This window comes from Cotesia glomerata, linkage group LG8 (assembly GCF_020080835.1).
Source record: "Cotesia glomerata isolate CgM1 linkage group LG8, MPM_Cglom_v2.3, whole genome shotgun sequence".
Classification (NCBI taxonomy): Eukaryota; Metazoa; Arthropoda; class Insecta; order Hymenoptera; family Braconidae; genus Cotesia; species Cotesia glomerata.
This window is the reverse complement of record NC_058165.1, coordinates 17,796,430-17,810,069: the sequence shown is the minus strand read 5'-3', so window position 1 is coordinate 17,810,069 and position 13,640 is coordinate 17,796,430. Positions and strand designations below refer to the sequence as shown.

The following is a 13,640-nucleotide window of genomic DNA, read 5'->3' as shown; positions in this document are numbered from 1 at the left end:
TGATGATGATTTCAGAAATAAAAAGTTAAAAGGGCACCAATTTAAGTCAAAAACATTCCAATGATACTAAAGATTTAATTAAAAAAACTCATTTTATTATATAAATACACCAAAGACAAAATTCTCCTTATCCCCTTAATTATATAGATTAATCGTTACTTTTTATTAAAAATCAGTTCTTAGTTTCACCGCTAGGTGGCTAAACATTCTCGCTACCAAAAACATCTTTTTAAGGGGTACATATAAACACAAAATTTTCTTTACTCTCTTAATTATATAGATTAGTAGGCACTTTTTATTAAAAGTTAGTTCTTGACTTTACCGCTAGGTGGCTACGCCTTCTCTCTATCAGAAAAATTTTTCTAGAAGGTATATATAAATACAAAATTTTCTTCTTCCATCAAAATGCATTTCATCAGCAAAAAATTCTTAATATTAATCTTATAAAGATTTAAGTATATGAAAAAATGAAAAAACACAAATTTAAGTCAAAATCTTTCCACTGATACTAAATTTAATTTTAAAAAATTCGTTTTATTATTTATATATGTTAGAGACAAAATTTTTCTTAGTTTCTTAATTATATAAATTAATTGGTACTTTTTATTAGAATTTAGCTCTTGATTTCGCCGCTAGGTGGCTACGCCTTTTCGCTATCAGAAACATCTTTCTAGGGGGTATATATAAACACAAAATTTTCTTCTACCATTAAAATGCATTTTATCAGCAAAAAATTCTTAATATTAACCTTATGAAGATTTCTTTACATAAAAAAATTGAGAAGATAAAAATTCAGGTCAAACTCTTTCAAACGATATTAAATTTAATTTTAAAAAACTTTTTATTATACAAACATACCAAAGACAAAATTTTACTTATTTTCTTAATTATGTAGATTAATTGGTACTTTTTACTATAAATTAATTCTTAGTTTCACCGCTAGGTGGCTAAACATTCTCACTACCACAAACATATTTTGTCAGGGTACATATAAAGACAAAATTTTCCTTATTTTTTTAATTATATAGATTAGTATGCACTTATTATTAAAAGTTAGTTCTTGATTTTACCGCTAGGTGGCTACGCCTTCTCACTACTAAAAAACTCTTTTTAGAAGGTATATATAAACACAAAATTTTCTTCATCCTTTTAATTATAAAAATTAAAACAAATTTCTTCTTTCACTACATGTTAAAATATCTTCTAACTCATATTAATTAAAAAAATAAATTATTTCTTCTTTTAATAAACAAAAATATCACGACTTAACTGCTAGTTTAGTTTCAGCAGACGTAGATTGAAAAATTTCCTCCATCATAAAATGAACTTTATCCATAACTTCTTCAAGGGAAGAATTCTCAGTAGAAACTGCGGGAAGTGCAGTAATAATAATCTTGCCGGAGTCAAATCGCTTCTTGTTCTCCAAAAAATAGTAAGAAGAAAATATAACCGGAATAATATCAAGCTTCGCATTAACAGCCATGTGAAAGGCGCCTTTTTTGAATGAATTAATCTTCCCGTTATTTCTTCTTGTGCCTTCGGGGAAGATCCAGAGCTTTATATTTTCCTTTCTAACCTTCTCAGAAACTGCATTCAACTCTGTTCTAGCTTTGTCGGGATTTTTTCTGTCGATAAAAATAGATCCGCAAAGCCAAAGGACTAATCCAGGAGGCCAAATGTAAAATAGTTCTTTTTTCGCGACAATTCCGCAATTATTGTTGATTAATTGTCCTATTTTGAACAATCCCAAGACGTCTAATGAACTTTGATGGTTAGAAACTACAATGCAGCCTTTTTCTCTTTTTAAACCCTCCAAATTTCTCATTTCTAACTCAAGGCCCATCAAAACGCAGACGAATCCACAAATTTTAGAAACTATCATCCAGTTTCTCATATTTTTTGGACGGAACATTAATATTGGCACCAGAATAAAACTTATTGAAATAAAAAAACTATGGAAGAATATAAATTTTGTGTAATATTTAATTACATTGTTTTTTTTATACAAATAAATAAATATTAAGATTATAATTACTGTTAAAATAATTTTTAAATCCATTTTAAAGAAAGTTTTATTCAGTACTAATTTATGTTTTCGCAAAATTTATTTTTATATATGTCAAAAGTACCGGGAATATTGAGCAATTTAACTTGCGCAACTATTTACTTAATATTTTGATATTCTTTATCATTAAATTTAACACTGATTTTTATTTGAATGCTGATTATTTTTGTATAAATATTTCTAAAATTTTTTAAAGATAAAATTGAATTTTTAAGATCAAGATCTTTAATTTTTCTAAATAATTTTTTGAGGGTTTTAATTAATTTATAGACCTGTAGTAAAAAAACATTTTTTATAGGAAATTTTTTGAGCTACAATTTTAGATTCTTAGGTATTTTTCCTAAAATATATTTTAGGAGTTATGGATATTTTTAAGAGTGATTAGGTAATGATTTTTCAATTTTTCCATCAATTATAAGCTGTAATTATGTAACAGAAACTTATACTACAGCAAAATTTATCTTATAATATAGAAGAATAACTAATTAACAGCATCACTTTGTCAAAAACCTCCATTACTTTTTAATTTTCTCGTAATTATCATTTGACTGAGTGTGACTGGTGTGACTAAGAAAAATCCTTCTCTCTTACCAAAGGTATACACGGAAATAAAATTGAAGGAGTTTTTACTAATTTACTATTGTAATTTTTACTAAATAAAAGAGTAACGGTGGACAATACTTCTTATTTAGTAATTTTTACGATCTACTATTGTAAATTTTATCCAACAAATAAGACTAGCAAGAGTCGTAAAAAGTCGAATACTATAGAGCAAATTATACAATATGTGTTTGTGAACTTTACAATTCAACTATTGTAAAAATTCACAGTTGGTTTTTTTAAAAGAAATATTAGGGAGGGAGAGAGATAGAAGGTTGGACTAATTGGTACCTGTACAGTAATCGAAAAAAGAAACCGACATTTTCGTGCTATCTGGGAATCGAACCCAGAACTCTGTGTTGGCAGCCAGAGACTCTCCCTCTACGCTACCTGAGGTAAACTAAGACACATATCCTTTAAAATTTACATAAACTCGGAGTCTAGCGCTGTGCACGGCCATCACTCACACTAATTGAGAAACATTCCAATTCAACTATTGTAAAATTTGCTATAGTTCTATTGGAAAGATACAGAGGCAGCACTGGAAATTTTCATCTCTTACTTTTTACAACAGTAATATCGTATTTTTTCATGAATAAATAGTATTTTTTCTTCTAAAATATTTGAAAATTAATAGTAATCAAAGTATAGTCCAGCTTTACAATAGTTGTATCGTAAATTTTCCCAGAAATTTTTTTCCGTGTACTTAAAGTCCAATTTCAGTTCAACCACTAAACTTTTAAAAAATACTTCCCTCGTAATACAAAATTTATCCTACAAACATTCAATATTATGAAGAATTAGACTGATTACCTACGTAGAAACAATTAAAAAAATTTGTTTTTATTGTGACTGGTGGGACAGGAATTTGTGACTGGTGGGACAAGAACAAAATGTCTACATCAAATTGTTTATTAAAAAGACTTTTATATTATTAGTAGATTTTATAAAAATCTAACTATTGCAGCCGTCCTCATGGCGCAACTTTTAAAAAATTTAGCCATTTTCTGACTCAGTTTGTCGAGCTGAGTCAGAAAATACATATAGTTCAAAAGTTTATATATGTATGTATATATATATATATATATATATATATATATATATATATATATATATATATATATATATATATATATATGTATATATATATCCGAACAAAAACAGTTTCACTGTAAGAAAATCGTGCCAAGTCCACGTTCGTAAGACTATTAGGAAAAAAAAAATTTTTTTTTCTTTACAAAAAAATACAAAATAAAAAAATTAAAAAAAAAAATTTTAGAACGTATTTAGTGTGCGTGGTTGCAAAATATTTTACTTTTAATGAAATTCGTAAAATCTATTTACTAGGACTTTAAAAAAATTGAAATACACAATGACGCACACCAAGTAAGTTCTAAATTTTTTATTTTAATTTTTAAATTTACAATAAGATTTTTTTTAATTTCCGAAAATCATAAACAATCATATCGGTTACTTAGATTTTTTAATTTTTTTATTTTGTATTTTTTTGTAAAGAAAAAAAAATTTTTTTTTTCCTAATAGTCTTACGAACGTGGACTTGGCGCGATTTTCTTACAGTGAAACTGTTTTTGTTCGGATTTTAGTATTTTTTGTAATTATAATGAAAATTTACAATTGGTACCAACTTAAATCTCGCGTTGGCAGAATTTTTTACTGCAAACTATCCCCTTGAAGCTACAGTTTATGTAGATATAATTCCAGTGCACCCTGGCGGCCGTAAATGTAAGCTGTGAATTACTTTTTTTAACTGTAGTTGCTTATCTATAGGAGGATTACTACACATTTTTATTTTATCTAGTCTGTGGCGCTGACCTTTCTCCATCAAAAAAAAGTCAGGATCGAAATTTGTGAGCGAGCTATAGTATGTGCTGATAAAATTTAATAATTTCAAGTAAATAAATTGTTATAAGTGAATATAATTAATTAATACGGTGAAATAAATTATGAATTACTGTTATGATAAACAAATTGGGTAAAAAAAGTACCGTAGAATTAAATAAAATTTCGCAACCTCAAAAAACCGTTCTGCTTACAGTAAACACAGTCGGTGGTCTGGCGCTCCGTTTACAACGGATTTGAACGGAACTTGGCGCCAGATTCTACCGAATCTGTGGATATATATTAGAGTGTGCCAATTTTAGGTGACTTTTTTTTTCAACGAAAAAACAGGCTAAAAACTTGCATGAAGGTGAGAACAGAAGCCTGTTTAAAGCGGAGCTCTTAATATTAATATTTAGAGGTGTCTGTCCCTAATTTTTCATTTCCCATTTAAATAACATAGGAAAAAAAATTCTTTCTTTTGTTTATTTTTCTAGCTCGGCATACGCACTTCATATAAATAAGTCCATAGCATTACTTGTAGAGAATTAAACGCTCTACAAAAAAGGTCTTTTACACTTTCTTCATAAAGACAGCCGTTCTAAAGTTATTCAGACGTAAACTTCTAAAGGTATAAAATTTTGATTTTTCAAGTATTAAACTGATACAAATTAATTTATTACTGTCTTAAAAATTATTTTTATATGTAAAATTGGTTCTGATGCGCTATCATTTCCATAAAGCTAAAAAAAAATTACTCATGTATCAAATTTTTTTAACACGCTTTTATTAGCTTCACCTGTATGTTTGTTTGTAACCGACCCTTTTGGGCTCGATTTTGCCCTACTTTGAACGATCAGATTTGATTCAAACTTTGCACACCTGTCAAAGGTCGATGACAATGCAATAATCCGATCAAAATATCCGATTATCCTAATTAGATTCGCCAGGATTAATTAATTTCTTTCCGCATCCTTTGCATGCGAGTAAGAGAGATAGAGCGCGAACTACGCATGCGTGCAGTTCCAGACTTACTCTTTCGGGCACTCAGTTCAGCACAACCTTATAGAGACTAATAAGGTAGTTGCGTCTTGTTCCTTATACTTACATATATGTTCCGACAAATCTAATACGCATTCTATTATCATTTTATAATATCCATAATATGTTTATAACCGTGATTTACCAAAAAACACTTCGTATTCACAACAAAACAAAATATTCAGGACAGAAATATCAATTTATTTATGTTGCGGAATAAAATTTGGTAACCAGCATGACCTTGGATCTGCAGTCGATAAGGTCACCAACTGTTAATAAGATGAAATTTTCGGAGAGGGAGCCTGAGAAACGGCTACCGCATCCAAGGAAGGCAGCAGGCACCCAATTTCCCCATTTGTCTGATTAGTTACTGTCTTAGAATAAACATCAGTGATTTTCTGATTTTTTTGAAAATCATTGATTTTTATGGCACGATACTGAAATAATTGAGTACTATAGTTCTTCAACACGCTTTATTAGATATATAATCTAAAAGCAGTCAACATTTACTCAATCTCACTTTAGTAGTAAATTGATGTAATGATAAAAAATTTATAGTTTAAAAAGCCGAGGCTGGCAATAGCCTGGTCGGTTCGGTGCCCGCTTTTCGAAAGAGTGGGACCCGGGTTCGATCCCGACACGCACCAATATTTTTCAGTGATTATAAATAAAAATATGTGCGTTAATGTTGCCAGCCTCTGGATGTGGCAGAGATAGCCGGGCGGCACACGTCTGACTTGGGTGATCACCCATTTAAGCAACAACTTGAATGAGTGATCACTCTAGTCAGCGTTGGCTAGCGCGAGGGATCTCTGCACACTAGGATAGGGGCCTAATGCTCCAGTGGTCGATAAAGAAGAATTTCTTATCAATCACTGTAGACTTAACCCAGCTCCGACTGTACTAACATGGGTTTTCTCTGTGGTTTCCCCATGTTTCTGTTCCAATACCCGAGTGGTAAGGACCAGGGTGAATGCGGTACAGAAGACACAAGTCGGTCCACAGCCGCATTAAGAAGTGTGTGTTGGGAATGAAAAAATCCCGACATGCAGGGGGGTGGGGTCAAAAGAAGTAGTGAGTATAATGAAGTGATAATAATGATGGAAGTAAATACAAAGTAGAGCTGGGAAAAAAGTGTGTTGTGTAACAAAGGGAAGTGAGAAATAATACCCCACCCTCCCTTGTAAAACACTGCCCAGGTGATACAAGTAAAACCTCCATTATTATTATTATAGTTTAAAAAATTTAACTAAAAAATGAAAAATAAATAATAGTTTAAAAAAACTAAAAAAACACGCTTTTATAGAAAATCAAACTAAAAAACAGAAAATAAAATTTAATAAATTTGGATTAAGAATAGTGTAAATAAGAAATAAATGTACATTATTGTAAAAAAGCGTGGGGTGCATAATGTCAATAGTTATAAACATTTTATTGACAAATGTGTAGAAGAATCATCACTTTGATAATATCATAAAACGCACTTTAAATGCACCCCACGCTTTTTTACAATAATGTACATTTATTTCTTATTTACACTATTCTTAATCCAAATTTATTAAATTTTATTTTCTGTTTTTTAGTTTGATTTTCTATAAAAGCGTGTTTTTTTAGTTTTTTTAAACTATTATTTATTCTTCTTTATTTCATTTACTGTAAGAAAATCATGACCCGAGTTGAATGAATTAAATTTTTAAAAAGTTTCACGGAATTATCAATTTATTACCCTACCTGGAGAAAAAATAAGTTTGGAAAATCAGAAAAGTGCACGTCTCATAACGCTGATTTATCACAAAAAAATCTGGAAAACGGTTGACCCTAAAGGCCATCCCTGCAACTTCCGCTAATTCCACATCTAAGCGCTTAAAATTGCACTTATGAGGTTTTTGAGCTCTTGAAGTCAAAAGCCTGATAAAAGTTTCAAAGAACACTATTTTTTGAACTTTCGAACCGATCAATCAACCAATCAACTGATTTTCATGTTCTTGGCAACAATCGACGTGGTTTTTCAGACACCGAAAATTATTTTATTTCATCAATAACAATCCAAAAGAAATGTCGACGTTATGTAAAAAAAAAACATTTTTTTCGATTATTTGTTGATTCATTTAAGAGTTATTGAACTTCAAAAGTTTAAAAAATAGTGTTCTATGAAACTTTTATCAGACTTTTGACTTGAAGTGCTCAAAAACCTCATAAGTGAAATTTTAAGCGCTTAGATATGGAATTAGCGGAAGTTGCAGGGATGGCCTTTAGGGTCAACCATTTTCCAGATTTTTTTGTGATAAATGAGCGTTATGAGACGTACACTTTTCTGATTTTCCAAACTTATCTTTTCTCTCCGTGTAGAGTAATAAATTGATAATTCCGTGAAACTTTTTAAAAATTTAATTCATTCAACTCGGGTCATGATTTTCTTACAGTAAATGAAATAAAGAAGAAAAAAATTTGATACATGAGTAATTTTTTTTTTAGCTTTATGGAAATGTTAGCGCATCAGAACCAATTTTACATATAAAAATAATTTTTAAGACAGTAATAAATAAATTTGTATCAGTTTAATACTTGAAAAATCAAAATTTTATACATTTAGAAGTTTACGTCTGAATAACTTTAGAACGGCTGTCTTTATGAAGAAAGTGTAAGAGACCTTTTTTATAGAGCGTTTAATTCTTTACAAGGATATGCTATGGACTTATTTATATGAGGTGCGTATGCCGAGCTAGAAAAATAAACAAAAAAAAGAATTTTTTTTCCTATGTTATTTAAATGGAAAATGAAAAATTAGGGACAGACACCTCTAAATATTAATATTAAGAGCTCCGCTTTGAACAGGCTTCTGTTCTCACCTTCATGCAAGTTTTCAGCCTGTTTTTTCGTTGAAAAAAAAAGTCGCCTAAAATTGATGCACCCTAATATATATATATGTATTTATTTATACGATATAACGCGGCTTGTCAGCACGATAGCGTTTTCAATTTATAATCGATTTTTCTCAAACTCAACATGCTTTATCTTTCGATCAAAACCAAGGTTGAGTTCTAAGATGAGCTTAATCGGGCGAGTAATTTGAAAATTACAGGATTTTGAAATTTTGAAAATCGTAAAAATTGCTGTTTTTACTACTGCAACTTGGTATAATTACTGAACTAGACAAGATATTAAAATTCGGTAAAATGCATCGTAAAGGTCGTTTAATAAACTTCAATTTTCACTACTCAGAAGTGGTAATAGCCTCAATATTACTCCTTTTAGAGTTCGTTTAATGAAACAGTTTTACTGTTGCAGCCGTTTTAGAATTATTGTCTGCATCATAGCTTAATCATGATGTAAATTCAATAGTTACGTGAGACCAAAGTTGCCACTTTCCGCCCAGAGGTCTCACTGCGCTAAACAAAGTTGCCGCTTTCCTCCTTCCTCGGACAAAAAAATATTATACAGCCCTTGGGAAGTAAAAAAGAAAACCTCAGATCACATGTTTGTTGACCTCGGCTTCGCCTCGGCGGGTGTAATATACTATTGCAACCGCGCACACTAAATACGTTCCAAATTTTTTTTTAAATTTTTAAATTTGTAACAAAATTTTTTTTAATTTCCGAAAATCATAAACAATCATATCGGTTACTTGGATTTTTTAATTTTTTAATTTTATATATTTTTGTAAAGAAAAAAACAAATTTTTTTTTCTTAATAGTCTTATGAACGTGGACTTGGCGCGATTTTTTACAGTGAAACTGTTTTTGTTCGGATTTGAAAAATCTACTTCCATTTCGGCTGCCGAATGGCCTTTTTTTCAACCTTAGAAACATTATTGTTTATATATTTAACTATAAATTATTTAGGATAATTAAAAAAAACTAATTAAAAAACACAAATAAAGGATTTAGTATGCTGACAACACGATCTTGATAAACTTAGGTGTTAATTAATAACGAACATAAACAAAATTTTTTCTTAAAACTATAATAATAAATATGTTAGTTGATAACAATTATAAAATGAATTTGTTGTTAAAACTATTAAAACAACATTTGACCCGGATACAAGTTAGTACGACTAAAAAGTTACTAGGAGAGAAAAATCGATTTTCTTATTGATTAAAAATAGTATATTACACACCTAGGGAAGTAAAGTAAGAAATGTCTCAGATCACATGTAATTGTTGGCCGAGGCGAAGCCGAGGTCAACAAACATGTGATCTGAGGCTTTCTTATTTACTTCCCGTGGAGTGTATACTATTTTTTTGCTCGACGAAGGCGGAAAGCGGCAACTTTGTTTAGCGCAGCGGGACGAAAGTTGCCACTTTCCGCCCGGAGGGCAAAAAAAATTTTTTCTCACCTCCGGGCGGAAAGCGTCAATTTTCCTCCCGCTGCGCTAAACGAAAATGCCGCTTTCCGCCTCCGTCGAGGAGAAAAATAGTATACACACCATGGGCAGTAAATAAGAAAGCCTCAGATCACATGTTTATTGACCTCGGCTTCGCCTCGGACAACAATTACATGTGATCTGAGACATTTCTTATTTTACTGCCCTAGATGTGTAATATACTATTTCTCCTGCCTAAGCCGAAAGTTCAAATACCTTCCGCTTGCAGCCGGAATAAAGCAGCAGTTTCGATCCTCGGAATAAATGAACGCGCACGCGCAATAGTGCCTACATCGGCTCTCACGCATTGTACGTTCTTCTCTTTAACACATACTTTTTCCGTCAGCACTTCATGTTGCGTCATTAGTGCAATATACTATAATTATAATAAAAATAATGTAATTTAGTGATAATGTGATTTATGATAATATTTAGTGATAATTTAGAGATAATGTTATAGTTTGAAAATTTCAAAAATTATCATATTGTACCAAAAAAAGGTTGATTTACATAAAATATGTTAAATCACCAAGTCACTAGAATTATTCTTATATTAAAATTATCATCTAATATTATTATTAAGATTATCCATAATTATTATGAAATGAATCCTTATAATTACTATTAATATTTATCAATATGAATATTTGAAGTTATAACACAAAATTAATTTTTTTAATATCTTTACTTAAATAATAATTTTAAATTATTAGTTATGATAATTTTAAATTAAGTCACTAAAATTATTCTTATATTAAAATTATCATCTAATATTATCATTAAGATTATCCATAATTATTATTAAATGAATGCTTATAATTACTATTAATATTTATCAAAATGATTATTTAAAGTTATAATAAAAATCATTCTGTTATTTTCATAACGCTAATTATTTTTTTTAATATCTTTACTTAAATAATAATTTTAAATTGTATTTTTTCTTGACTGGGGGGGCTCCGCCCCAGCCTCGGGGCTTCGCCCCTGGACCCCTTCCATGATTACCTACGATGCTATTGCATTAAAAGATTCGCAAACTTTCGGCTTGGCAGGAGAAAAAATAGTATGTGTGACACGGGACGAAAGTACTACATCCTCACCCGCGTGTTTGCCACCCTCGCCTTCGGCTCGGGTGGCAATCACACACGCGGGACAGAATGTAGTACTTTCGTCCCTTGTGGCACAATATACTATTCTCTACAAATTAATAAAATATAAACTTTTAATAATAAAGTAGGAATAAATTAGAATGAATTAGAGAAATTTTTTAATTTTAGTCACTTTCCCATTTCGCATAATATTAATATTTTAGGAGTTATTGCTATTTTGATAACTAAATAGTGATTTAGTATAAAATAAAAAGTAAATCAATATAATTTAAAAATATCATTTATTAATTTTTTTTTTTTTTTCTGAAAAGAAATTAAATTAATTATCTATCAGTCCTTAGTATTAGACTCGTATCATAAAACAAGTACATAAAAATTTAGTAATAGTACTAGTACAAGTTCTAAAACTTAAACTATTTTTTTTATAGAATCAGTCACAGTAAAACTAGCACTGAGTATAATTTTTCTTATTAATAATTAATTATAATTATAATTAATATTAAAACCGACAATAAATATAAATAACTTATAAACTAATTCTTATTAAATATTAATTTTTATCACAGAGTTATTTAATTATTTTATTTTTATTTTTGTAAGTCATTTATTCTAAGGATAAATTTAAATAAACTTAGACTAAACATTCAAAAAAATTTGTGTACAGAAAAAATATTTTACAAAGTAAGTCAATTTTTTAAAAGTTATAACGTAATTATTAATGAGTTTTTTTTTTATTAAAAAAAAAAAATTCAGAAAGTGATAAAATAAAAATGCGTCAAAATATAAGGGAAAGTACCCAGTAATTGATTTCTGTAAGTTCTTTTAATTATAAATCAAAACAATTATATTTTTGTTAACTTAAAAGTTGACATGTCGAGAATAGCCGATAGATGCTATTTTTTTCATGAAAAAGGTACTAAACCGTAAACCGAATAATCAGTAAAAAAAAACGGTGTATCATTTTAAGTAAAAAAAATTGTACCACCCAATGAACTAGTCTTTTCTAAATAATACATATTTTTTGCAAAAACATAAACTATAATTTTTATATTAAATTTCAGCGCCTAACTATACCTCGAAATTTTGAAAGCGGTACCCAGAACCTGAACAAGTTGAGGCCGTATAATTTTAACAGCACTCGAACCTCTAATAGGTTTATAGACTAGTGATCAGCATTGTCATTTGTATTATTTACTGCAAATTAAATAAGTTTTATAGCTAAAAATTAGTGTAGTTAAAAATTATTGAACGTTTTGAATTGAGTTTTTTTGATTTATAATTGAAAATTTGCTTTGTCATTCATAAAAAATGTAATTAAAAAATTAAATACAAATATTTCTCATTTTTAAATGAACATATTAAGTATCCACAGTATTATTTTTAATATTATTCAATAATATGTTATAATTTTTTAGATATTTCAATAAAACGTTGAAAATTTTTGGTGTGCCTGAAGTAAAGTAGATGCTATTTTCTTCATGAAAAAGGTACTAAACCCTAAACCGAATAATCAATAAAAAAAACGGTGTATCATTTTAAGTAAAAAAAATTGTACCACCCAATGAACTATTTTTTTCTAAATAATACATATTTTTTGCAAAAACATAAACTTTAATTTTTATATTAAATTTCAGCGCCTAACTATACCTCGAAATTTTGAAAGCGGTACCCAGAACCTGAACAAGCTAAGGCCGTATAATTTTAACAGCACTCGAACCTCTAATAGGTTTATAGACTAGTGATCAGCATTGTCATTTGTATTAATTACTGCAAATTAAATAAGTTTTATAGCTAAAAATTAGTGTAGTTAAAAATTATTGAACGTTTTGAATTGAGTTTTTTTGATTTATAATTGAAAATTTGCTTTGTCATTCATAAAAAATGTAATTAAAAAATTAAATACAAATATTTCTCATTTTTAAATGAACATATTAAATATCCACAGTATTATTTTTAATATTATTCAATAATATGTTATAATTCTTTAGATATTTCAATAAAACGTTGAAAATTTTTGGTATGCCTATTGGGAGATATTTTATTAGTTAAACTATTGCTCCCGGAGTGTTCAACTACTGCTTGTCAGAATTGATTATTCAACTACTCCTTTGATAGTCTATCTTAAAAACGTTGTCAAAATATAAATATTAAATTATCTTTGTCATTTAGCGCTTCAATTCAAAATTATTTATATTTTCATGAAAATCACTAATTTGAACTAATAATTACATCTTTACACGCGTGCCTAAAAGTAAAAGGGCGTATAACAATTTATTCTCCCTTTTACCTTTGCAAAGGTAAAAGGGCGCATATTTTTTTTTATTGCCAATCGAGTAGTAGACGAATTCTACGCTTAAAATTGAAAAAAAAAAAAATTGCAAAGGTAAAAGGGCGTATGTCTTTAATTATACGCCCTTTTACTTTTAAGAATTCGAAATTTTGGTGATCTAAAGGTCAAAGGGCGTATAATTTTTTTTCGGCCAGTTTACAAAAGAAAATATTCGTAGTTTAAAAATGTGAAAAAAAAACTTTCTGTGGTAGTAGCGGCGTAAAACCTCAACTATACAATTTTTTAAAGTTAAAAAAGAAAATGTATCCAAAAAACAATAAATTACGCGTGA

At 29.0% G+C, this 13,640-nt stretch overlaps 1 protein-coding gene across 1 annotated transcript; it reads right to left on the bottom strand.

Annotated features, from left to right (window-relative positions):
- Nucleotides 1-1,258: 1,258 nt before the first annotated feature.
- On the bottom strand, nt 1,259-1,894 carry LOC123270183 (1-acyl-sn-glycerol-3-phosphate acyltransferase alpha-like). Its single transcript, XM_044736127.1, has one exon. It carries the CDS (start codon nt 1,892-1,894, stop codon nt 1,259-1,261), a length of 636 nt encoding a protein of 211 aa, XP_044592062.1.
- Nucleotides 1,895-13,640: the final 11,746 nt, after the last annotated feature.